Source organism: Didymosphaeria variabile (assembly GCF_027946475.1).
Source record: "Didymosphaeria variabile strain IMI 356815 chromosome Unknown scaffold_1, whole genome shotgun sequence".
Lineage (NCBI taxonomy): Eukaryota > Fungi > Ascomycota > Dothideomycetes > Pleosporales > Didymosphaeriaceae > Didymosphaeria > Didymosphaeria variabile.
The window spans coordinates 178,338-203,127 of NW_026611620.1; the positions used below are offsets into that span (position 1 = coordinate 178,338).

Here is a 24,790-nt window from a genome sequence, read left to right on the forward strand (position 1 = left end):
CATGGAGGAAAACATTTGGGCCTCGCTGGTCACACATGCGCTCGTGAATTGTGCCACCGAATTATTGCTTTTCTGGCCTCACAGCACTAATTATTGGTTTCCTGACATGCAACGAGAATGCACGACGTCTACAAAACCCGCTCCCGACATCCGGAAACCGCATATGCGAATATCACAATCACGGCCTTCGATATAACTATTATTATAAGTCGAAGGTTGCTCGCGTGACCCAGGCGTGGATGACGTCTTGGCCATGTTCACATGCTTCGCCCTAAAATGGTGCGCACGGAGCGCGAAACTGGCAAGAACACCTCCTGGCCGCGGGGAACAGGCAGGAACAAGCACGACATCTGCGCGTCGCCCAACGCCGCTGAACGCATTCTAGAGACCGTCTAGCAAGTTGGCAATGACATAATGCTGAACAAGTCTCAGTGGGGCTGGCGTTGGTCTCGCAGGTTCCAGTGAAATGTTTGTGGTTGACGAGCAGCTGCGTCATTTGCGGCCCTAGCTTAGCAGCTCACACGAGCAGTGCAAGAGCTCCCTGCCCACACAAAACTGCTGCCTTCGTCTCTTCACACCTGCACTCTACTCTACTCTGTTAGAATCATCTCTACGACGAACCTCAGAATACACAAGATACTAGTCGACACTGAAGGTTACCGCGGGAATCATGACGACCCCAAACAATCTGAACACCGACCCGCTCGTGCTGAATGAGCAGCACAACTTGGACAACGGCCACGTCGAGCAGGCCAACGGGAACGGAAACGCAGGCGGGCAGACGGTAACCGACCACGCCGTCAACGCAAAGAACAGCCTATTGAACTGTAAGGTACGTGACGCGCTCCGAATCTTGGAAACTTGATACCCCTCCGGGCTTGCCGAGCTGCAGCTAACGCCCAAAACCAGTCTTATCGCACCGTGCCCACGCACGCAACCCGCAACACTCTCTGACAACCTCACAGCAGCACAATCCGCAATGGCTGCCGTTAACAATCATCCCGCTACCCAGAACCTGAAGGACACAGTTGCCAATGGTGAGGTGAGTTAGGCTGCCATTTCCCAACTCTGGCGAAGATGCTAACGTGGTCTCGCGACACAGTGCCAAAATCCCGCGACAATACCCATATCCCCCAGCCTTCACAACTTCGATATTCGAGTTCTTTAGCCTTTGTGTTGTCTCTTCGGAGTACCGCAAGGTCTCTTAATATCCCAACTTCATGCGGGCAGATCCTGGGGCTTTCCCAATATTGCGCATTGCTGACCCGTCCCAGGCCCTGTTGCAGAGAAAGCAAAGGCTGAGGCAGCGGCCACAAAGAACGAGTTTGCAGATCTCGCAAATTCCCGCACCACGCCCAACCAGCCCGCCGCTACAGGCCAGCCCTTGACGCACTACCACAGCCTCTTCTATCGACTTCTTAGCGTGAGTACGCACCTTCCAGAATACTTCGAATGTCACACTGACTGCCTCGCTTAGTGGAGGAACCCCCGCGCAACCGCACTTGCCTTCATCTCGACCGTCATCTTCATCTTCTCCGCCCGGTACCTCAACATTTTCCGATACATTCTCAAGGCTGTGTGGGTGACCCTGGGTACCACGGCTGCAGCGGAGGTTGCTGGACAGCTCACCATCGGCAAGGGATTCACATCCAACTTCCGCCCGCGTCAATACTTCACCATCCAGAAGGCCTCGCTCGAGCGTTTCACGGAGGATATCGAGCAGTTCATCAACTTCTTCGTCATCGAGTCTCAGCGCATAGTGTTCGCAGAGAACGTGTACACCACGATTGCCGTAAGTAGTTGGCCCATGCTCACCATGTAAGGCTTCAGAAGTTCTCTAACAGTGCGCAGGCTTTCTTTGCGTCCTTGACCGCTTATTTCCTGATCAAGTTCGTCCCTCTCTGGGGTCTCGCTCTCATTGCTACCACCACTGCGTATCTGGGTCCTCTCATCTACCTCCAGAATAAGGAGGTTATTGACGCTCAGATTGAAAAGGGCTACCACCTGTAGGTCACCTCTACTTGCAACATCTATTCGAGTATATAAGGCTGATTGAACATATTAGTGCGAACCAGCAGGCAACCCAGCTCCGTGACCTTGCCGCCGAGCACACCGGAAACGCGACCAAGACCCTCCAGGGATACACTCAGCAATACACCGCCAAGGCGCAGGACACCATCAACCAGTACCGTGGCCGCTCTACCTCCCCGGAGGTCAAGCGTGAGGATTTCCCCAACGCACCAAAGGATGAGCCTGTGGGCGTGACCACGAAGGAGCCCGTAGCCCCGAAGCCAGTCGCTGAGCCTGCCTTGTAGACGAAGTACAGCGAGGATCGGGGCGGATGGTGGACATCGTGCATGTACGCTGATGGACATGCACGGTGACTATGGTACTAGACATTGACGCTTGACTCTCTCACGACATACCCGCAAATTGTACCTGCGCAAACCGGCATGCTCGAAAGTCATGCAGTATTTTCGTAAAAGCTCTTGTTGAACTCTATTTAGCGTTTCTAACTGTTCTACTCTTCCTTTTTTGCCATGGGTCTCATTGTATGAGTTTCCTGGTCGGAGCATAAAGAATGGATGGCATGAGGAACGGTTGGCATGGATGGGAAGGGACGGTTCTCTGTAATGAGGTGTTGGGGATCGTTAATACATATCTTGTTCTCACGTTGCTTGCCTGTGCCTGTGCCTGTGCTAAATCGATGCCTCTGGCTCCGAAGCCGGCTCGTTCAGAAGATTGTGAGTTCCCCGTCGACAGATGGCAGGTGTAACGCGCTGGGCCACGGACAGATTAATTTCCATTGTCAAGACTTTAACATTCAATCAGCACATCTATCGATGTCTATTCGTGTCAAGGCTCTACATCTTTCGCTACTTCCGCGCGTTCCTTGTTGATCTCGAGCTCCAAGTCGTCCTCTTCCTCTCCAGCATCGCTGGCCACGAGCGCGTACTGGTGGCTCGTTTTAGTCGAGGCAACAAATATGGCGCTGCAGACGATCAAAGCCGCCCCAAGATACTTCCACCCATCGGGCGCAACCCCCCAGATCAGCTTGTCCGCCAACATAGCAAACACAATCTGCGTATAAACAAAGTTTAGCGGCCGCTTCGAGTCGCCTTCCCACGTCAAGCTCGCCGTCAGCAACACATGCATCGCAAAGCCCAGCACGCCGAGCACGAGCGCGAGACCCCACTGCAACGCCGTGGTCGGCAGCCGGAGCGCCTCCCATTGTAGGATGAGCGATAGCCCGCTGAGCACGACGCAGAACGTAGAGAAGTACGCCACTGTTAGTATCGGGTGCACGCTGTTGCCCAGCCTCGCCATCGCTACATACGAGACTGCTCCCCCCGCTACACCCACGAACGCCGCGCCTATAGCCAGCGCTTGTTCCCTGCCCGTGTACGCGACGGGGGTGCTCCACGGCTGCAAAACGCACACGACGCCGCCCATGGATATCAGCCCGGCGAGGACCTGCGCGATGGAGAGCCCCGCGCCGGGGAACAGGCCGAGCAGGAGGACGGCGAGGATAGGCGCGAGGAAGTTGATGATGGATGCTTCGGCTAGCGCGAGGTATCGCAGGGAGTAGTAGAAGCCCCAGATGCCGGTGAAGCCTGCTATTCCGCGGAGGGCGAGGAGGGGGCGGGTAGCGGGAGGGCCGAGGGGAGGGAGGGCAGGTGGCAGAGGTAGGTTGCGGGCCAGGAGAGGAGGGAGGTGGTGAGCATCATGGTGAGGAGGATCTATATACATTGCGGTGTTAGTCTTGTGTGGTGGAGAGATCTGGACATGGAGGGAAGGGGGAGTTACTTCAGAGGTGCCCATCGCACTGTCGTCGGCGGCATGACCTGTGCGCAGGACGCGGCCGATGGTAGCTAGGATGGCGGAGGTGAGCTGTGCGAGGAGCATGAGGGCGATGCTGCCGTGGCGGTGGATGATGGCGCGAGTGCGAGTCCGCCAGCTGCTGGGCTTTGGACCTGGCAACGGCGACATGCTCGTTGCGAACTGCATGGTTGCGCTCTACGCACCAGGCGTCGCGGAAACTCGTACGCGGGCGCGGGAGTATCTATAGCGATGTGTCTCGCACGATGGGATGCAAGGCGGGGTGTGCGCTTTGGGAAGGTGGATTGGAACGTCCGTAGTGATCCTTCGTTCACACGGTGCAGTTCAGACGCAGTTCAGACGCAGCGCAGTGAAAGCGAGCGAACAGGCATAACATAACGTAGGAGGATGTAGACCTTCCCGAGAGGTATGCAGTTGTTTTATCGCTTCTCGCTAGGTATGACCTGTTGCGGTGTGCAGGCGACGAATACGATGGACTACGATAGTTCCCGTGGACTATCGAGCTGAGGAGTGCATGTAGGCGGATACGGTAAGCTTACGGGGCGCTGAGCTGGTGAGGTTGGTGTGCGGGGGACTACGCGGGACTTCAATAAAGCCAGCCGCGGGACTGACTATGAGAAAGTCGAGCATAAAGAAAGGGGTGGGGACGGTGGGATAAAGAAGGTGTTGCGATGAGTGAGGTATTGGGGAAGACTTGGGAGGCATAAGTAATGCAGAAAAAGTTCTGTAGGATGACTGGAGAAAGTGGTTATTATACGCCGAAGCAGTCACGATGATGATCTAAGAAGTCCTCCATTTTGAGCTGAGGGCGAAACCGACTGAAGGTATTGTGTGGTGAAGCGGTCTTTGTAGGAAACGGGATTTGGTGAGGAACGTTGGCAGCACTTGAGGGAAGACAGGGCTGAACACACTGCACGTGCATGGAGTAGTCCACCGGCGATGTTCCCGGATCACGGCTTCAGGTAGATGCTGAACGAGAGACAGACAGACGGCGTAACTAACTCCAAGCATCGCGTGTCGACATTTGACAGGCACCTTCACCGGTGCAACACGGCACCCGGCTGGGCGCGATCCTACTCTTCGTGAGGCCGCTCCAGTCTCGCTTTGTTGTGAACCCTGGCCAATCAGAGCGGGCAAATGCTGGGGCTCGGCAGGAGCATCCGTGCGCTAGGCAGCAGGTTGCGTCAAGCGTCGAATGGTCCGTGTCCACTGCGCCTCCTCCAACAGCACTCGTCCGTACTCACGCCGTGTTTCCGCCCCTCGTCTCACCACCCCTTCTGCCCACGCTCCTTAAACCTACCACTTGTCAACACCACTCGTAGTACTTGTAATACCCTTTCGACTCTGCTTTTCTTTGTTCTTCGCAAACATGATCCAACACATCACCCGTCGGACGGTGCAACATGCCCCGGCCTTCATCAAGCGCGCGCAGGAGGACCACCCACAGCTGCAGATGCCCACCTGGGGCGCTGCGATACTGATCGTGACCTTCATTGCGTCTATGCTGGCTATCACGCTGGTACGTCTGTCACTGCGACCGTCGCTACTCTCGGAGCTCCGCTAACGATACTTCCAGGTCCAATACACGCTCACAGATGTGCTCCCCATGCTCGCCATGGTCGAGACCCCCGCCGCCGCAATCACGGTATCCAACCACGACGAGCCCGCTTCCAAAGATGAAAAGGAAGGCCTCCTAGAGACCGGTACCGAAATTACTCTTGTCCACCAGAAGCCCATCACCTCGTCGATCCGCGCTACCATCCGCCACCTCACCGCAGAGGCTGGCAAGTTCGCTCGATGGAGGGGATTCCGCTACCAGATGATCTACGCTCTTGCGCTTGGCTGGATGACCAGTCTGCTCGAGGCCTTCTTCCCGCGTTTCCTCCCCATCAGCACCGTCTTCATTGCCGCCATCGCTGGCGCCGCTACCGCGAACCTGCACGCCGCATGGACTCACAAGGTCATCTCCACGCCCAGCGACGTAAGCTTCTGGAGCCGCATCCCCAGCCGTAAGCAGTGGAAGGCCCTCGCGCTCCCCGCTGCCGTCGCCGCAACCATGCCGTACATCTCGCTCTTCCTCTCCATGGGATTCGTGTCCTGGTTCGGTCTCGAACGTGAGATTCGCCGCAACGACTTCGACGCCTACAATGGCGGACAATGGGCGTCGTTCATCTTCCGCTGGGTTGCCGTGGTCGCCATCTCCGTGTGCTGCACTCTCTTCCTGTGCATGCCCGCTGTTGTTACTCAGATCCGCGTCGAGGCCTCGATCCTGCCCGAGGACCAGGACACCATTGTACCTTTTGACCGCACCTTTGGCGGCAAGGTCGTCGCCAAGGTTCTCGGCGGAACCGGCTGCGTTAGCTTCATGGATGCTTGGAGGAGCTTCAACTGGGAGGCTCGTCGCAGGCTGATCAAGCTCTACATCAAGGGCTTCGTGTGCATTGCCGCGCTTGCCTTTGTCCTTGTTCACGTCTTGGCCTTTGAGGTGTTCGCCATCATGGGCCCGGAGGTGGGCAAGTTCCTTGCCAAGGCTCACAAGGAGGGCGTGCAGTTCTAAGCTTCTCCAGTGAGCGGATGTCGGACGCTTGATGGCATCACTGCGTAAGAGAAAGAACTGGATTGGCATGTGGGTTGTATTGACGGAATGGGGTAGACTGGTTGTTGTATATTATACTTGGATAGCGTCTATTTATCGCATTATGCTCATATATCTAGAAGCTCACCACAGTGCTTGCTAACAGGCGGATCGTCAGCTGTTGACCCACTGTGACTGTCAGCCACTCACCAAACCTCTCATGACTAGACGTTCCGAGCGCTGTACACCGCACCTGAATGAAGTACATGCGCCCGGGCGAGTCTACACTCACATCAGAAGATGCAGGGTCTCGAGCTAACCACACGCAGTAAGCCATCCTGATCCACCAGGTGTGGGCCTCCCGTCTGCACGCACGTCTGCACAACGCCCACAAAAATAATCTTGGAAATCTGGAACCCACCCGACGTGACGAAGGGGGTGATTGGAAGCGCTGTTACATGCCTGAAAGGAGCTGCGTAGGGCAAAAAGCTCCGGGGATGGTGGATGACTTGTTGTAGGTGAATTTATTTAATAAGCTTGTTGTCGAGAGGACATAACGTTTTCGTAGGTGAGTTTATCTAACGAGCTTGTTGTTGAGTTGCTGGGAAGTAGACGATCACATTATTGATTGTTGTACGCCCAGTGAAGATTGAGGTGTCGGCGGACAGTGAGCCGATAGGAGCTACGCATGGCAAAGTACTTTTTGTTGTTGTACGCCCAATGAGATTGAGGTCTCGGCGGGCAGTGAGCCGATAGAATTGCGCATGGCAAAAAGCTTTTCTTGTAGGTGAATTGATTTAATGAGCTTCTTGTCGAGTTGCTGGGAAGTATGCTGATTGTTGTACGCCCAGTGAGATTGAGTGAGGTGTCGGCGGACAGTGAGCCGACAGAATTGCACATGGCAAAAAGCTCCGCTGCCGAAGCAACTTTGCCGAGAACACCACCCATACTATCGTGACGAGCCCACCATACCGCAGTTCGCCCCAACACTTGCAAAATGCAAACCCTTATCAGTGTACCCACACCCCAGCCCAATGGGAAGCCGTCATTCAAGCACCTGAACGGCCACACCGCATACTTATGAGAAAATCATCGTGAAGAGGGGTTTAGACGCGTCTGAGGGGTGACGGGAGGACTAGCAGACCCGTTAAAAAGTTTGGACTAAGGCTCTCGAGTAAGCCGACAATGTATATCTACCACATCGTACCGTCGAAAATGCTGCTACACAACTCCCAACGCAAATCGCAATGACAGCACAGCACGCTCTGAGCAGTGCGCTTCACCCACCGCGATATGTGCTTGCGTCCATTCTTGCCGGCGTGGGCGGCTTTCTCTTCGGCCTCGATACCGGAACCATAGGCCCTGTGACAGCCATGTCGCAGTTCTCAGATACCTTTGGAGAACTGTCCGCCACCGTCCACGGCCTCATCGTCTCCTCCATCCTCATCACCGGCGCTCTCTCGTCGTTCATGGCCGGTCACCTCGCTGATACCGTGGGACGACCCCTCGGCATGGCCATTGGCGCCGCTGTCTTTGGCGCAGGCGCAGCTATCGAAGCAGGCTCCGTTCATCTCGCCATGCTCTTCATCGGCCGCTTCATCACCGGCGCGGGCGAGGGCCTTTTTCTGAGCACGACTGTGGTGTACATCTGTGAGATTGTACCTGCGAAGGGGCGTGGCGTGATAGCCTCCGCGCCGCAGTTCTTCATCACCTTCGCGCTGGTCGTGGGGTACTTCTTCTGCTACGGCACCGTCAACATCGAGTCGTCGCTCGCATGGCGGCTGCCGTTCGCATTCCACGCGCTATGTGCGTTTACGTGGGGAGCGCTAGTTGTTCTGTTTCTCCCGCACTCGCCGCGATGGCTCAAGGCGAAGGGCAGGATGGACGAGGTCGACGACGCGTGGGAGAAGCTGGGCATTCGTCCTGGACAGGATCTCGAGGATGCAGAGGCGAGAGAGCTGGAGACGGAGGCCGGGCTGAACATGGAGCCGCTTGCGCTGAGGCCGACGACTACGCGGCAGACGGTGAGAGAGGACGTGCACATGCTGCTGAGGGTCTTCACGAAGGACGCGCGGAAACCGACTGCCCTCGGCGTCTTTATGATGAGCATGATGCAGCTGTCTGGCATCGATGGAGTCCTCTACGTAAGTCGCTGACTGGACTACCTACCTATCTACAAGACGAGACGCCTCGCTAATCTAACATACAGTACGCCCCTCTCCTCTTCCAACAAGCCGGCCTCGTCAGCGAGTCCTCCTCTTTCCTCGCCTCCGGCCTCTCCGGCGTCGTCATCTTCGCAACCACCATCCCCGCCATCCTCCTCGCAGACCGCTGGTCGCGTCGCGCCTCCGTCATCTACGGCGGGTTCGTCCTCACCGCCGTCATGCTCGTCATCGGCGCGCTGTACGCTGCAAACGCCGTGCACAGCGACCGCGGCGCCGCCCGCTGGGTCGTTGTCGTCTTCATCTTCCTGTTTACCTTTGTGTACTCCGGCACGTGGGCCGTCACCATCAGCATCTACGCAAGCGAGGTGCAGCCGATGAAGACACGCGCGGCGGCGAGTAGTCTGGGGAGGAGCGGGAATTGGATTGTCAATTGGATAGTGGCGTTTACGACGCCTATCTTTTTGACGCGGTCGAGCTGCGGGGTTTACTTCTTGTTTGGGGGGTGCTGCTTTGTGACGAGCGTGGTGTGTTTTCTGTGGATGCCTGAGACGAGGGGCCTGAGTTTGGAGGAGATCGATGACATCTTTGACAAGGGGAAGAAGAGCAAGGCTAGCTCGAGGGTTAATTCTGTAGTTAATGTTGTGCTGGGGAGGGGGGAGAAGAGGTAGGGAGGGGTTACGTGGGTTGTGCTATGTTGTCTGGTGATGTGATACCATTTTGAATTGTCATCTATCGGGTTTCGCACAGCAAGGGCAGATGCAATGCAATGATTCTACTTCTACACCTCACCCGGAGACTACGCACCAGACCCAGCCCTCCACCTCTGTAACCCTCTCCAACTATCCAAGCTGATAAATCACACCTCCACCGCAAAATTCGCATGATTACTACCCAAGTTAGTCACCCCCCTACACATTACGCATAGACTTACTCCGCATTATCCACCGCCTCCACCGGATCTTCCCTGGCTATCTGCTTGCACACCTCAGGCGTATACCCATAGTCATGCGTCCCAAGCAGCTCCTTAAGATGCGTAGCTTCGTGCACAAGCGTACTGCGCTCGTCAGCCTCAGCCCTCCCCCTCCCTCCAGCAAGCAAGCTTAAAATCCCAGAAAACGTGCCCACATCTCCTCCAAGACGCGATGCAAAACGGGAAAAAGAAAAACCTCACCTCCACCGACTCCTATATCCTTCCGCGGGAATGACCCCCTCGTCGAAATACACGCTGCACAGCGTAACGTGCCCGTAGGTACTGCTCGGATGCGCAATCACGACTTCGCTCTCACACGAACAGTCGTACGTAAAACCATCTAAATCCGGGGCCATCTTGCGGAAGGCGGTCAGGATCTTAGTGTACCGTCCTGTGTCGAACGTCCCGTAGTACGCCGTCTGCAACGCGCTGCCAGAGGGGTCATTTTCCAAGTGGACGACGACGGCGTAGGCTTGCTCCGTAGCGCGGGCGATAGCCTTCTCCAGCGCGGCGCTCTGCGAGGCGTTGCAATTTGCGAAGGAGGCGGCGGATGCGGGTGTGGCTAGGCTTAGGAGGGGGGTGAGTTTCATGTTGAGCTGGGAGCGAGTGTGGGCGGGGAGATAAGTAGGGGGTATGGTGTTTCGGTGACGTGGGATGTGAGCGGTGTGAGGGGCGCAATTTATTGAGCGAAAGTGAACCTTGAAAGATAGATGTGCTAGGGGGGCTTTGTATGTGGTGCCTGTCTTGGGTTCAATGTTTGTGATTGTCTGTGGTTTTGTGCATTAGGAAGGTGGGCACGGCGTGGGTTACCTCTTTTGTGGCGCTGTATGGTTTTGTAGGGCTGGGGTTGCGGGTAAGCGAGAGTTACGCCGGGCCCTTGTTGCGCTTGGCTTTGGCGATCATTGTTGGTGCAAGGGTTTGGTTCAGAATGGCAGGTCGGAGGAGTGCGTACTATCTATTGGAAAAGACATGGGGGCGTGTAGCGTTGTAGCAGGATGGCTGTGTGTTTATGGGAAAGGGTCTGAGGTTTTGCCAGGGTGGGTTTTGAGAGTTAGACAAGGTTCGTTTTGGCGAATGTTGTGATGGCTCGAAGTTATGGTCGATGACAAAAGTCCTTCCACGTCTTATCATAGCTTTGGGCCAATTCTGTTGACTTTATTAGATTTTATAGCATATGAACTCTATGATTGACTTGTTCTTATTGCATGGCTATCTTTGGTCATAGTAGACGTGCAAATAGATGTACTAAACTTGTGTAGCTAAATACAGGGTGGAATTAACTAGAAAATCCAATCAAATGAATCAAAACTTGGCCCAGAGCTAAGAGAAGGGCTGGGCGAAGAACTTTGCAAAGCATCGGTACTGGGACATTGCTTTGGCTATGTGAGCAGATGAAATTGGTAATGAGAGGATTTGCATTTTGGGAAATTGAGCTATCTAGAGGATTGCAAGTAAGAAACATGCAGAAACCGCAGAGAAAACAGATCAACATCATGCTGCCATTAAGAAAACACAGAATGCCGTAAAACTAAATGTCCTAATTCTCGCGCTCGAAAAGAAAAGAACAAAGTGCATCCCAATAGTCCTGGGGTCGGCAAGTGCGCAGTCGTTGTTTTTGCTGTCAATAGTCATGTCGCCAGGATTGTCATGTGAAGTGTCTCCAAAGCGTCAGTGATGGACACTAGGTGAAACCCTGTCTTGGTGAGCTGGAGGCATCGAAAGACTAGGATTAAAATGTCCTCACCTGCTAGAGACTGACGGACTAAAGTACTCGCGCTGTGGCTCCGCATTCTTCCACAAAAAATCCTCGTCCGGAATCGAAGGGAAGGGTACGTAGCTGTCATCCCGATCAAAGTCGTCGCGGCCTAAATGGCCTGGTGCATGTTCAGGGGAACAAGACGCTGGACAGGTACACTCCGGTGTCCTGATCATGATTAGCATCAAGCTTGATAACAAAGAGGTGGGTGACTTACTCGTATGCCATGCGAGTGGAGAGCTTCGCGACCTCTTCGTCATAGTCGAATCCAACGACCTCGTAGCCATAATTCTTGTTCGCGTACGCTTGATCGTATATTTGTCGCCATTTCTTCTTGATGGACGACTTGACGGCGCCGATCAGGTTGACTCGTGGAATGTGCCTAAGGTAAGGGAATGCTCCAAGAGCGACGTAATCTACGACAGCCTTCATACAAGGGTGAACTGACATGTCGCGATACTTTGGTGCATTATAAAACCAAGATTGAGAGCCGTATTCCCTACGATATTCCAGCCAAGGATTGTTCTTCAGGCGTGTCAGAGGGGCGAAGTAGAGTTCGATTTCCCGTAGAGAATGTAGTGATTTGACAGGTTCGGCGGGTCCCCCGTTCGGCTGGAATTGGAGAGTAGGCCCAATTTCTATTCCGAAAAAGGTGAAGTATTCGTCAAGGGGGAATGACAGTTGGACTGAAGTGAGCCAGTTATACGTCGGCCACAATGATGGGTACGACAGTACTTCCTCGAAATGGGAGTCGAAGCAGAAATGCTTGGTCGTACCCTCCCAAACCGCCTCTCGGGCTTCTTTGTATACTTGCTTTGATGCTAGCAGGATGTCAGGGTTCGGGCAATGTGGACTGCTACCAGGATCTACCATGTTGTCCATATCTGTTTCAATACCAATTCTGGTGTAGAAGTACGAGGGATAGATGTTGCCTCCGAGTGTCTGCTGGAAGATAAGGGCGCGAAGTTCAGCGGGCAAGGCCATTAGGGGGAAATGCTTCCCAGTGTTCTTCCACCAGATTTGCTGCGCCTTGATGCCCATATCTCCCTTTAGCTGCTTTTCGCGCTCATGCTCCAACAGCCACTGTGTTAGCGGAACCCACCCGTGCTCGTTACGAACTTCGATGTTACTAGTGAGACAGACTCTCAGAAGCCGGACTCATGCGGACGTGTACAAACCATGAATCGGAGTAATAGCCAGTAATCTGCCCTGCGTTATACTCCGCCGTAAGGATATAGCGCTTGACGCCATCATTCTCCAAACAGGGCTCCGAGAGAGGTGAAGACGGCTTTAGAGGGCAGACCCAGTAGTTATGCCCCGCGGCGTTGATGTCCTTCTTAGATAAGTCTGCAATAGTTTTGCAGATGATGCGCAGAACTATATCCTTCTCTTCAGCTGAGGCTTGGTCCTTGTGACTCCAGGGACGGATGTAATTATGCGCGCGCACGAGTTGATAACCGTCAGGCTTCTCTTTTTCGTGTCCCTCATGATACTCCTCGGTAGTTCCATTAGTACTTGACGACGTGTCCGACATGTTGAGCTTGCGCCCCAGGTGGCTCGTATTTCATGAATCGATCGATGGAGTTGGAGTGAGTGTAAAACCTAATGTCGTCGAGGGTTTATATCAGAAGACTCGGACCTTGCCAAGACGCTAAAATCGGAAAGTGGACCATGTGTAAGTGTGGTATTCACCCTGAGGTCCGTGCGACACGACGTTCCACTGACTTGATAATGACTGATCAGTCTTCTTTCGGCATTTTTATGACGTGCTGTTAGGTAACGTTTGTAGGAATAGCTTTGGTGTGACTTATTGGTGTTCTGTTGAGTGGTGATGCCTAGGATGGAACCATGGTACGCGATGTAGCTGCTTGATAGCACTGAGCTGCGATCACTCACTGCAGTGACTCATCAGTGCAATGTGCGCCCTCAAATATTTCACTCTTTCGAAGAACAATCTAGCGAATTGGGTCTATGGATCAATAGACAGCTGATTTGAAATCCGTGACAACATCCTGCCCAGGAACGAACATAAACCGCACAGGTATGAGCGGTGGCTCCCACAGATTGCTCCGCGCGCCTTGAAGACATAGTGCTTAATGTATCCAATCCGGCGGCGCATATTCCATAGCGGTTCTGAGCAATTAAGAGGATAGACCCGGTAGTCGTGGGATCCGACCATGATATCCTGCTCAGAGAGATCTGCCAAGGTCTTGCAGATGACTCGAAAGACCCTATCTTTCTGCATGAGTAACTCGTTCGCGCCGAGGCGTTCGTCCACAGTGCGCTTTTGTATTGGACACGTAGTCATAGCAGGGGATGACATCGTTCGGATCAAACTTCTTCCCATAGTGTTTTGCGTGCTGAGCCAGCGAAAAATGCATGTTGAATTCGGCTGCAAGGCGGGCCGGATTTCGTGAGTGGGTCGATGGGGTGAGTGCGAAGCTCAGTACCGTCGAGGGTTTAGGGATAACGAATTGGGGCTATGAGTCGATAGACAGCTGATCTGAGACTCTGGCACATTAGCCCAGGAGATATCCCAGTCTATGGGAGACACGAGAGATTGTATAGATATATACATAGAGCAGCGTTGCCCAGTGCAGGCCTAGGTGTTGGATCTAGTCGACATAGAACGTATGAAGGCATCCTGAGCTATTCATATACGTGAGGAGCAGATGTTTGTCTACAATTGCTGATGTCTGGTGATCAAGCAATCCAACACTTAGGGTTTTCTAGTACTCTTGTTCGGGGGACGTGTTTTCTAAGCAAGAGATATCCCGAATCTCAATTAATAGCGCCCGAGTATATGCCTGAGAGAGCTCTGCACATCGTCACGTCAACTCGTACCGTGAACGTGTGTAGGAAGAAGGCTGCAGGTCCTTGAACAAACTGACTTAATCCTATGTATCCTAACAATGATCGACAGGAAGTCGTGTTACCAAGAAGTGTTTTGCTGGGAAGTGTGGGTTATGCTAACTGCATGTGGATTAGTCCCGAGTGGTGAATCAAGCACGCTTTCCTCCCATAGCTTCAAGGGGTCCGATGAATGACTAACAGCAGGAGTCACAAAAGCTCTCAATCTTCACCTAACGTAAAGTTCTTGAACTATCCTTGATTGCTTGTCTATCTGCTCGAGTAACTATTGAAAAGCTATTCAGTTTCGCCATCTTTTGTGAAAAGAACATCAATGTAGGTTCCTATGTTCTTTGAAACAACTTGACGGAGTTGAACTCAAAGAATGTGTCTACGAAGTCGCCCGGGTTATTAGCAACCCAGGACTTGCAGTCGGTAGAGCCGGTCTGTGCCTTGCATTGGCCAGCGTAGTTCGTGTTGACAAAGTCATCACCCGCCCAGCTCCCGCAGAAGGTGATGTTGATGATCTAATATCTGTCAGTACTCCGAATGGACAGAACATAGCATGATAGCCGACTCTAAGAGCCGTCTAGAGCGCTATAGGACTCTTCACTTACAATGCGGAAATGCCTGAAGGCCTGGGCGAAATTGCAGCTCTTAGGCGTGATGTGCACAGTAGGTGTTTTGGTCCATGCATCTGGGTTCGGGCTCGCGGAGCTCAGGTCGGCGGGAACCTCAGTCTTCTTGAAGTGCCAGATCCTGATGCGGTCGCTTTCGACTTGCAGCGCGATGACCTTGTACTGGTCGTTGAAGGGTTGGTTAAATGTGCCCTCCGGTGCGTTGAAACTGCAGCCTTGAGAGGATGGGCCGTTGGCGGTCCAGTGACAGTTGGTGGACTTTTCTGGCACTAGGCTGCCTGTCTGGATGTTGACGGTGCACTGTTCAGAAGTGTAAAACGAATGCGTGTTGGCTGTGTGAACGTTCACATTCTCGAGGATGTCAATTTCCGAGTAGGCAGCCTGGTCCTCGCCCTGGTAGACCCAGCTAGCAGACGTTAGCACACCTTAATAGAGAGACACTATGACAGGGACGCATCGACAGAGTGCACCGCAGCCATGGTGCAGGTCCACGTATCCCATCAAGAACGGTTGTCAAAGTAAGATTCTGCTTACAAGGCGGGCCACATTCCGCATCCAGCGACAGGCACATGAGCAAAATCTGCCACAAGCAGACCGTTGTCGAAATAGCCGTAACTCTGGAGCCTAACACTTTTGCGTCCCGTGCTGGAAGTGCTGTATTTATTCGTGGAGTCGACACCCAAGCGGACCTTGCCGCTGTTGTACTTTGCTAGTCCTGATGAAAGAGCCTCATCTATGCCCACGTATTGCGCGAAGCCTTGGGTGAAGGAAGTATCAGGTGCCTATGGAAGTTGAGAGATTAGCCGACTATTAATAAGTCTGATAAATTCGTGAAGAAGGGATCTGAGCGGCTGATGTGTCTACTCACGTTGATGAACTGGAAACCAGGCTGTGCTACATTGGCACCATCCCAAAAATTCGTCGAGTTGAAGTTCCACTTTGTCTGATATGCTGCCAGAATTGGGGCGGCAAGTGAAGCCAAAGCAATCAAAGAAGTTGTAGACATTGTGTTTGGATGAACACACAATTGAGGATATGAAGACTGGCTATAGAACAGACCTTTTGCTCAGCGAAGAACCCTGCTGATGGAGTGCAAACCATGGAATCTTGCTCAAGTTTATATGCACATCACATCTATCACAAAGGGAATGGCTGCAGACTCGGACTGCTTGCCTCGGTCTAACAGAGGATTTCATGGTGCCGCCCAAAACGCGTCGTAATCATTCGATCACCCCTTGGTGGATGCAACCGAACCCGGTTTGGGGCAGGCTTACTGGATTTCGAGCGTAGCATACGATGTCTAGAGCCAGTACTAAGCACCAGGGGATGAGGGCGTGACCCAAGGAGTCCTTGGATAGGAGGATAGTTCGGACTGACCGACAATGCGCGAACGCCTCTGCCCCCACCCACCGACGGGAAGAGGTGGCGTACGGACGGCATGGCCCGTACCTGTGAAGCTTGACATTGCCTCTCTTGTGTTTGCTTGACTGTCTATGTGTAAAGGCATGCGAATCAGATGAAGAAAGATTATCGCTTCTCGACTCTTCAGGGACGCTTTATGCTGCGTAAATATCGCTATCTTTCGCTTTCTGTATCTACGAACGAGGTGTGCAAATTCTGATCTCTAGGTTCCTGTGCCTGGCTACAACGCCTCGTTCGCCCGACGATGCTTCGCTTGACCCCGTTGGGCGCAGGGCGTAAGTCAGCCCTGAGGTGAGATTTTCTTTGGTGAGCAAGCACAGACCGGTTCCTAGCATATTGTGGAGTTCTCTGAAAAGGCTGCAAATGCCGACGACGTAATACGCACATGAAATTGCGGGACGGGAGACTGTAGAATTAGCATGACTTCCTGTTTCGGACACCGACGGTCTGGATGGAAAAACTCGGTCCGGGTGAAGGAAACGATTCCACTTCATATCGTGCGAGACCATCTTGAATACTTCAAACCGGGTACTAGGAAAGTCCGTGGAGGATAAGCGAGGGTGGTGTCTAGAATTCTCAGCCTTATGCGCCATTCAGCCGGCACGCATGCCGGCAGTCTACCTTGTCGAGCCGACTTTGTATTGATGACATACGACTTTGTTGGATGCGAGTGTTGTAGTCGTTATGTTCCTGATCCTGTGGCATGTGGAAGTAACAGTAGCATTCGCGCGAGAGACAGCGCTAATGAATTACCCCTCGTAAAGCCTACTATTCGTTGATACAAGGCAGGTTAAGGATCTCATTGGATCTTACGAGTATTATTGACATAATTGCCTTGTCTACTGCTCGCATTATTGCAATTAGGCCAACGCGCCATCGTGGGGGCCGGCTACCTATAATTCGGCTCCTGACGTTCCTTGCGCCTTCGAATAAGAAAGTCTACTTCTCTGATAATTTCAGGTTCTTTGTCCAATAGAATTCATGAATGACAATAAGGCAAGGCTTTTATCGCCACAGACTGCTCCAGTCGTCGCTGGAAGGATCGCCACGTGCCACTCTGCCTCACATGTATACTACCAGTACGGGTCCATCAACCTCATCGTGGGCCCGATGACCCTCATTCGCTCGTCTTGCCGTATCCGCTCTAGATCTCTTTCAGAACCCTCGGCGTCGACTTTTCTCCTTCCTTTCGCTTCTCCCGCCTGCCACCCGCTGCTTTTCGTCCACTTTGCCCACAGGTCCATCTTCAAGTCGTTCTTGGTCCAACTCTCATAGTCTGGATCGCAGTCAAATAACGCGACCTCGACGCTGTTCACATTGGACGACGCTTTGGTCATGGCATCTAACTGATACTGCAGTCCTGGAGCATGGATGTGTCGAGGCCACGCAAATTCCTCGTCACTACACCAGTAAAGTCCAATGCGCAAGTCCAACTTTTGGTGATAAGGAAGATTCGGCTGGACTTGCTGCAGCCTGTTGACCCACTCCGCAGCCTCTGTGATACCTCCACACGTGAATGAGTGCTTAGAGTCCGTGCCATCATCGATTTCGACCTCTGACAAGTTTGGATGGCAATTCTTGGAGCCACCTGTTGGACTGGCCTCGCAAGTCACCCTGAAATATACCTGAATATGTCCGACTTGGTTGATATACTGTTTGTAGTTGTGTCGCGGGTTATTCGGCTGATAGGCGACCATGGTTGAATGTGATAGGATTGCTTCGGTGTACTCCTTTCCGAATTGCCGATTAACGAGTTGAAATCTGAGCAGCGGCATAAAATGGAAGGAAGGGGTGGTGCTTCCCGGATTTTGATTCTCTGTCAGGAGCAGTTCGTATATGTTGTCTCGAAGCTCTCGAGGAAGGTCGAAGAATCGAGACTTGGCCATCTTGATTCTTTTGGAACGACGTGGTCCCAAAGGGTGGTAGAGGTGGTAAATGACTTTTCGAAGAGGCGAAGGGTAGAAGTTTTTCGGTTTCTTGCCAAAACGCTTATAATGAGACTTCTGAGAGGCCATCGTATCGCGCAACTCTCTGTACCTTGTCGTGCAATTCCAGCGATGGAAAATATCTTAACTTCTCTTGCAATCAACTAAAAAAATCCATGGGCGGGTTCTATAGAACTCAAGATCCGGTGAGTCTGAGGATCGGTGGCTGTGCTTGGAGGCTGTGCAAACGCATGCAGACAACCTCTCAAGGCATCAGCCTAAATGGCATGGGTGAAATGCACAGCGAAGCTCCACATTCGGTATGATAAGGCGTAGTACCCTAAGCGCGAAAATGAGTCCGTACTTGCGCTTCGCGTACCACGATTCCATCTTAGGCACCACCACATAACAACAACCCAATTCAATCATAGCATGTCCCATGAACTTTCCTTGGCAGCCCGTTGTAAAAGTGCTGAAAGAGAAGTACGTAATTAACAGGCTTTTGCGGATATGCATTGTGATCGATTTCAGCAAGCAACTTCAGCAGCTGACCTTGAGCAGCAACGGCAAGTCGCATTCGGAATCTATATTAAAAATGCCCACTTCTCGATATCCTACTAATGCAATGTCAAAAACCACCGTCCATTACATCCACCCCAGCACACCCCCTCTCCTTGGCTCTCGCTCAATCGCATTCTGTCTTGCCCTCAGCTTCCCACTCTTACGTAGCACCCAACCCCTAGATATATCCACCATCTAATTACAAAATCTAGAGAAGCACCGCAGCCGCACCCACCGCAACAGACAAGGCCAGCGCAGCAACAGGAACCAAGCCACTAGCAGCTCCAGGGAATTGCTGCTGTCCAGTAGGAGCAGGAGTTCCCTGGCCCGACGCATTACCCGTAGCAGACGCACTCGCAGTAGGCGTCGCCACCGCAATCCACGTCTGAAGCAGCGCCGGCGTCGTCGAATACGTCTCCTGGTCACCCTGGAACGCGATGCTCGAGAAGGGCAGCTCCGAGATAGGCACAGACGAAGCGCTGGGGAAAGCGACGCGCTCCGAAGCGTTTGCCTTGGGCGTCAAAGAGGCGCGGTCGAATTCGCCGGGGCTCAGTACACTGTCTATCACATGGGCGATGCCGTTGAAGAGGATCGAGTTGGGGAAAGTAATCCTTGCGTTGTTGACCCAGGCCGAGCCATCCGGTAGCACGGTGAAAGTCAGATTATCGCCCTGCAGCGACGGAACGGTAACGTTTCCCAGCGAAGGCGAGAAAATGACGTTGTTGGGGATGATGTGGTACTTGAGCACCTCCTGGAGGGTTTTCTTATCTGCGGATTCTAGCACGGAACCGATCGACTCGAATGCCTCGTTGGTAGGTACAAAGATGGTGTAGTCGGAGATGTTGAGGCCTGGATTATCTGCGCCCGTTAAGCCGATGTCGATGCCGAGATCGGCAGCTTCGAGAGCGACGTTCATGGCGAGGAAGCCTGCGCGGTAGGTGAAGAGTTGGAGGGGGGCGCCGAAGGATAGGACTGTGTCGATTTTGTGGATGGTGATGCCTTCGCCTAGCTTGATGTCCTTTTGCAGAGTTAGTGCTACGTGGAATGCTAATGGGGGGTAGAAATATGACTAACAGCTTCAGTCACAGTCGAAATAGTCTGCTCTCCTGACAAAATGCACACATCGTCGCCGTTCTTCACAAGTCCATTATATTGGCCACCGGTAAAGTTGGAAAAAGGCTGTCGAGGAATGATATACGAGCTATTGAGCAAGGTTTGCGCAAACGTGGGAATATCAGTGATGACAGCTGATGGGTAAACTCCTTTGAATACGTGGTTCGCGAGCAGAGCTCCGATTGCGATGGTGTCGTTCTTTTGCTCGATGGCTTCACCTTCTGGAACGTTTCGTGGTACTGCAGCAAAGGCTTCGTTCGTTGGTGCTACGATGGTAATATTGGAAGCAGCGGCGAGCTTGTCCGCAAGTCCAGGCACAAGACCAACGAGCTCGAGGAGCGTGCTGAGGTCATCCTGAGAGGCAAGAAGCCCAGCGAGGTCGCCCTGAGCCAGGCAAGAGCCGACCATGAAGGCGTAGGAGAGAAGAGATGGCCGCATCGTGGAAGAACTCGAATATACAGTGGTGAGCGCGAGATGTATTGGTGTCCAGGTAGGTATGAAGGCGAAGGGGCGAAGGCCGTGATGTGATGTTGTTGCCGATGAACTTCCAACATGCTCTTTATACATTCATGTAGAATGCAAGATACCTTCAGCCTCATACGGACTGCGAGCGCCGACGACCGACCGAGACGCATTCTTCCCATTTCACTCAGTCATGACGTTCATTATCGAAGCTCCAGTTCCATGTAAAGCCAACTGATCGTGTGTTTACCTCTTAACCCTGTTGCTCCATTACGCCCGGCTGCCGGTGAAGGGGCTCGCGTATAAGGCAGCGCTTAGACATTGTATACCACAAGAGTTACCTTCTGCCCGAATCCGGTAGCGGCCCTGGCATAAGTGGTTTCATTCTGGCCCAATGCATGTTATGTAGTGCTCGGGTCGTTCACATCACTGTGCACAGCCATTGCCCAGCCTCGCGGGGACCAATCGGTAGCGTTCAAGGTACGCGCGAGAAAACGGTGAAATCTTGCCGACCCCACCTTACATTACGCCCGACTCGGGAACGGTCAAACTTGGCCGAAGTAGCGAACACTGCCTGCATACGTGGTGGTTTTTGCGGAGGTTAATGCATGGGCTACATTTGTTGCGTTCTTATGTGTCCACGATCCTGTTCATGTTGTATTTCCCAGTCTTCTAACTTCCACCACTTTGTGCAATTGACATCTAGCGTCCCTCTGATACATGCTAATTTGCCAGGTTTGCCTCATATCGCCGGAGGATAGCGAGATAGTCGATATACCATTGCTCAAGCCAACCTGTCGCGTCTATCATGCGAGTTGTGTAACAACTGAAGGTTGGGTCGAGAGCTTTTACTGAAGATGTCAATTGCCGGAGCTTCAACCCGTATTCCTCAATGCGAAAGCTATCTCTTGGTAGACATTGGCCATACGTATTCGTTGGGTCGGTCGCCGCCACCATGACTGTGACCAGCATGAAGAGGGAGTAAAGCACCATTGGCGTAAAGGAGAACGTAGAAAGGTCAAGCACCATCGAAGGACCCATTCCTGCGACAGTATCAATGACGCCGTGGCAGTTCTGCACAAGGCTTTCGAGCGCTATTTTCAGAGGAAAAATGACATTGGCGGGTTTTGGAAAGTCTTTGACGGGAATGCGCTGTGGAATGAACGGCGGTACGAATGCTGCTTTATTGGTAGGCGTGTGCAGTATAGGTTCGTAGAGAAAGACCATGGCCACGTGGTACAAAACTTTTAGCAATTGTGATGACGTGAGGTCAGGTGGTATTTGGGCTGCCCACATGTCTACTCTGCTCTTCAGAGTGTCCATTGCAGCGTATATAGCGTAGTCATTGCCGTCTAAGAAAGCGGATATTTGGCATAAACCCAACTGGTCGTGTATCTCTTGCATCACTTGGATGATGCGAACGATCTGGCAAAGCAAAACGTCAGACGGGTCCCCTCCACTCTCGAGGGCTAATAGGCATTCGTGGTGGTGTGGATTCCACGGTATTGTATTAGGCCGACGCATACTGAAGGAAGATGTCGCAAGTGCCACAAAACAGGCTAGCCAGGTACGCCGTGCTTCAAGTGATGTTGGATCCTCGTGGTGGCTAAAGAACGCCACAGGAGAGGGCTGCAGGGAGGGTCCAGCAATCCCGATGTCAACGGCCATATCAGCAGCCAATTGTATGAGCTGATAGCAGCTCCCCTGGGCCCCTCTTCGCGTACTTTTGTTCCAGAAGGAAGCCACGAGTAGCGCCTGCACGAGCTCAAGGGATCTCTCCCCTCTGCCAATGACCTCTTCACCAAGAATGTGTACTGTTTGTCGCACGAGCTCATCGTGTATCTCAAGATCTGTGCCTTGCGCATTGTGCGTGACAGTATATGTCAAAACGGAGAGCAGTAGGATCGGAGATTTTACGCGCAGCTGGTCCAAGTCGGTAGATAGCCGGATTACAGGCCATGTCGCTCCTGCCTCTTGTGTAAAGAGATGGAGCAAGTCTTGTTGTCTTCCCAGCGGTATGCGGGCGTCCAGAAATGATAGAATAAGCTCGTCGTGGTCCTCCAGTAGACTTCCGGGTGATATGCTTGAAGTAGTGGTTGTGCTACTGCTCTGCTCCCGCAGCGTACGCTTGAGCTCGTCGACTTCGGCTTCGAGCTCACTGATTCTATCGCGCTGCAGACGTGGCGCGGATGGCACGCACTCCAGGTTGTTGCGGGTGCATCGCTCGCATGCCGCTCCTGCAGGGGAGGTACTTAGATCGCATTTGATCTTTAATCGATGACATTCTTGACAAGCACGAGACCGCTTCTTCATAATGGCGCAATCGCATGGAGGTCGACAACTGTGTCGAACTGTGCTCTATGCAGCACCCGCTTTTTGATGCAGAGCAAGAACTTTGGCGCGGCGACGTCAACACACGCTCGTTAGGGAAATTATTGAGGCTGTGCGGTTTTGCCATGCTGTGATGCTAGGGGCGATCCTTCGGCGACTTGGCACGTTTCTTGGTGTCAACCGGAGATGGGAATTATACCATAGTACTACGTGCGAGTCAGCCATCATGCTGTGTTTGAGAGGGTATCCAACTGGGGGCGCATGTCAACGGTGCTCAGAGGAAGCTGCTCCCTAGTAAAGGCGCCGCCCCTCATCCTTGGCGTTATAAGGAGCAGGGCCGACTCAACATCATACCACAGGCAAGCACGCAATAGAGGATATTTACTTAATAACTACTTTAGCTGCCAGCGCAAGCATTAAACATTGACGCTTGATTAAAGGTATTGGATTTTACATCGTAGAAGCACAGGATGTATATCCCACTCTATACTAATTAGGAAAGAACATCCGAGCATTGCGAGCACTACGACTCAGGCGGTGGTGAGTCAGGTTCCACCTCCACGCCCCTTCGTTGATATCCCGGCTTTCATATAACGGACCTGGGATACATTCAATTCAACAATCGCAACGAGCGCCACTCAATTCGTCGGAATCTTTCTCCTAGTTAGTAATGTCTCTTCCCGCGCGTACCATCCTATTGACTCTACCATCTCTTACTGACACCTTAGACCAAGCACCGCGACAATGGCACAAAACGTACCGAAAAACGCCCTCGACCACCTCATCCTCTTCCTACCCGCCGACCCTGAGACAAACCTCCCCAAGATCCCTTCTTTCATTAGTGACAACTTTACGCTCACGCCGGGTGGCACGCATGCCGATGGATTAACGTCGAGTACGCAGACTACTTCCCTAATACTTCCTTCCATTTTCCTTTATCCTCTTGTGACGCCCCTCTCAATGTCTAGTATCCTACTTCCTCGTTTAAACTCTCGTTCCATTCAAAGAGAATCTCCCCTTCCAGAAGAAATTCCTTTCATAAAAAGACGTTTTCAATCCACCAACTTTCAACACATGCACCCGCTTGACCCGACACGGGAAACCAAGCACACGATCCAATACCAAAACCTCCTACATCTCCAATGCCTCTTCCATCCTCACCCCGTCCCATCACAAGACCACCGCCCTTTCTAGTTCCCCTCCCCACCATCTCCGCTAACTCCTCCACCCAGACACCCTCATCCTCCTCTCCGACGGCTGCTACATCGAACTCATCTCCTTCGTCCCCAGCGCACCCCCCGACAAAATCTCTTCCCACTGGTGGTCCTACTACGCCGCGCACCCCGGCTGGGCCGACTGGTGTCTCACCAACACGCTCTCCCCCACCGCCAACCACGCACCCATCCGTGCAAGCCACCAAGCCCCCCTCCACGGCAGCCGCCAGCGCCCCGACGGCACAACCGTAAAATGGGCCGTCACCTTTCCCCAAGGCCCCCACGGCGGCCAATCCACCCGCGGCCTCGTCCCCTTCTTCTGCCACGATGTCACACCGCGCACCGTGCGCGTCCCGCTGAGCGAGGAGCGGACGACGCATCCCTCCGGCGTGCTGGGCGTGCATTCGCTCAGCGTGCTTGTGAAGGATGAAGCGGTATGTAATGCCCGTGTGACTCTGACAGCGTGCCTGAGGTCTTACCTACCTTGCGATTCTGAACGGAACTGACTTCGAACTCGCGCATCAGGCATTGGGAGCAGCAAAAAGAAACTTTTCGCACCGTGCTTACCGACCTCGAGCACGCGGACACCACGCACGCGTGCTTCGGCGCGCAACGCGTTGTGGACGTGCCTGAGCTGGGCGACAAGGACAGGGGTACGACTGTGAAGTTGATAGTGGCGTCGCGGGAAGGTGAAAGGGAGAAGGTAAACAAGGGTGGAAGGGACTTCTGGTACGGCGACGTAGTGCTGAAGGCGAAGGCGAGAGAGGGCAAGGAGAAGGGAACAAAGGAGAGATTAGACGTGGGTCAGGATCTGAGGGGTTTGTGGATCGTATACACTTGAGTTCCACGTGCAGCTTGATGTGAATCACCATCTTCATTAGCAGATCCTGGATCTGTAAAGTAACCATGCCATTTTCCATCAAGCCATCAATGCGCCCTTGCCTGTCCAGTGTGCATCCTCCGGGGAG

At 53.0% G+C, this 24,790-nt stretch overlaps 11 protein-coding genes across 11 annotated transcripts; 4 read left to right on the forward strand and 7 right to left on the reverse strand.

The window, feature by feature from the left end:
• Positions 1 to 670: 670 nt before the first annotated feature.
• Positions 671 to 2,315, forward strand: N0V89_000027 (uncharacterized protein; the record flags this gene model as incomplete). Its single annotated transcript, XM_056208853.1, has 5 exons — positions 671 to 827; positions 1,275 to 1,423; positions 1,478 to 1,792; positions 1,852 to 2,006; positions 2,066 to 2,315. The coding sequence occupies 5 exons, from the start codon at positions 671 to 673 to the stop codon at positions 2,313 to 2,315; spliced, it is 1,026 nt and encodes a 341-aa protein (XP_056075675.1).
• Positions 2,316 to 2,856: 541 nt separating this feature from the next.
• On the reverse strand, positions 2,857 to 3,990 carry N0V89_000028 (uncharacterized protein; the record flags this gene model as incomplete). Its single annotated transcript, XM_056208854.1, has 1 exon — positions 2,857 to 3,990. One exon carries the CDS (start codon positions 3,988 to 3,990, stop codon positions 2,857 to 2,859), a length of 1,134 nt encoding a protein of 377 aa, XP_056075676.1.
• A 1,219-nt stretch (positions 3,991 to 5,209) lies between these two features.
• N0V89_000029 (uncharacterized protein) lies at positions 5,210 to 6,397 on the forward strand (the record flags this gene model as incomplete). Its single annotated transcript, XM_056208855.1, has 2 exons — positions 5,210 to 5,359; positions 5,417 to 6,397. The coding sequence occupies 2 exons, from the start codon at positions 5,210 to 5,212 to the stop codon at positions 6,395 to 6,397; spliced, it is 1,131 nt and encodes a 376-aa protein (XP_056075677.1).
• A 1,265-nt stretch (positions 6,398 to 7,662) lies between these two features.
• On the forward strand, positions 7,663 to 9,248 carry N0V89_000030 (uncharacterized protein; the record flags this gene model as incomplete). Its single annotated transcript, XM_056208856.1, has 2 exons — positions 7,663 to 8,559; positions 8,625 to 9,248. The coding sequence occupies 2 exons, from the start codon at positions 7,663 to 7,665 to the stop codon at positions 9,246 to 9,248; spliced, it is 1,521 nt and encodes a 506-aa protein (XP_056075678.1).
• Positions 9,249 to 9,507: 259 nt separating this feature from the next.
• N0V89_000031 (uncharacterized protein) lies at positions 9,508 to 10,140 on the reverse strand (the record flags this gene model as incomplete). Its single annotated transcript, XM_056208857.1, has 2 exons — positions 9,508 to 9,634; positions 9,881 to 10,140. The coding sequence occupies 2 exons, from the start codon at positions 10,138 to 10,140 to the stop codon at positions 9,508 to 9,510; spliced, it is 387 nt and encodes a 128-aa protein (XP_056075679.1).
• A 1,379-nt stretch (positions 10,141 to 11,519) lies between these two features.
• N0V89_000032 (uncharacterized protein) lies at positions 11,520 to 12,840 on the reverse strand (the record flags this gene model as incomplete). Its single annotated transcript, XM_056208858.1, has 2 exons — positions 11,520 to 12,435; positions 12,485 to 12,840. 2 exons carry the CDS (start codon positions 12,838 to 12,840, stop codon positions 11,520 to 11,522), a joined length of 1,272 nt encoding a protein of 423 aa, XP_056075680.1.
• A 1,660-nt stretch (positions 12,841 to 14,500) lies between these two features.
• N0V89_000033 (uncharacterized protein) lies at positions 14,501 to 15,800 on the reverse strand (the record flags this gene model as incomplete). The annotated part of the gene is made up of 4 exons (XM_056208859.1): positions 14,501 to 14,683; positions 14,774 to 15,200; positions 15,329 to 15,576; positions 15,663 to 15,800. 4 exons carry the CDS (start codon positions 15,798 to 15,800, stop codon positions 14,501 to 14,503), a joined length of 996 nt encoding a protein of 331 aa, XP_056075681.1.
• A 1,489-nt stretch (positions 15,801 to 17,289) lies between these two features.
• On the reverse strand, positions 17,290 to 18,231 carry N0V89_000034 (uncharacterized protein; the record flags this gene model as incomplete). The annotated part of the gene is made up of 1 exon (XM_056208860.1): positions 17,290 to 18,231. The coding sequence occupies one exon, from the start codon at positions 18,229 to 18,231 to the stop codon at positions 17,290 to 17,292; it is 942 nt and encodes a 313-aa protein (XP_056075682.1).
• A 679-nt stretch (positions 18,232 to 18,910) lies between these two features.
• Positions 18,911 to 20,223, reverse strand: N0V89_000035 (uncharacterized protein; the record flags this gene model as incomplete). Its single annotated transcript, XM_056208861.1, has 2 exons — positions 18,911 to 19,720; positions 19,825 to 20,223. The coding sequence occupies 2 exons, from the start codon at positions 20,221 to 20,223 to the stop codon at positions 18,911 to 18,913; spliced, it is 1,209 nt and encodes a 402-aa protein (XP_056075683.1).
• A 777-nt stretch (positions 20,224 to 21,000) lies between these two features.
• N0V89_000036 (uncharacterized protein) lies at positions 21,001 to 22,590 on the reverse strand (the record flags this gene model as incomplete). The annotated part of the gene is made up of 1 exon (XM_056208862.1): positions 21,001 to 22,590. The coding sequence occupies one exon, from the start codon at positions 22,588 to 22,590 to the stop codon at positions 21,001 to 21,003; it is 1,590 nt and encodes a 529-aa protein (XP_056075684.1).
• A 762-nt stretch (positions 22,591 to 23,352) lies between these two features.
• N0V89_000037 (uncharacterized protein) lies at positions 23,353 to 24,663 on the forward strand (the record flags this gene model as incomplete). The annotated part of the gene is made up of 3 exons (XM_056208863.1): positions 23,353 to 23,503; positions 23,841 to 24,294; positions 24,348 to 24,663. The coding sequence occupies 3 exons, from the start codon at positions 23,353 to 23,355 to the stop codon at positions 24,661 to 24,663; spliced, it is 921 nt and encodes a 306-aa protein (XP_056075685.1).
• Positions 24,664 to 24,790: the final 127 nt, after the last annotated feature.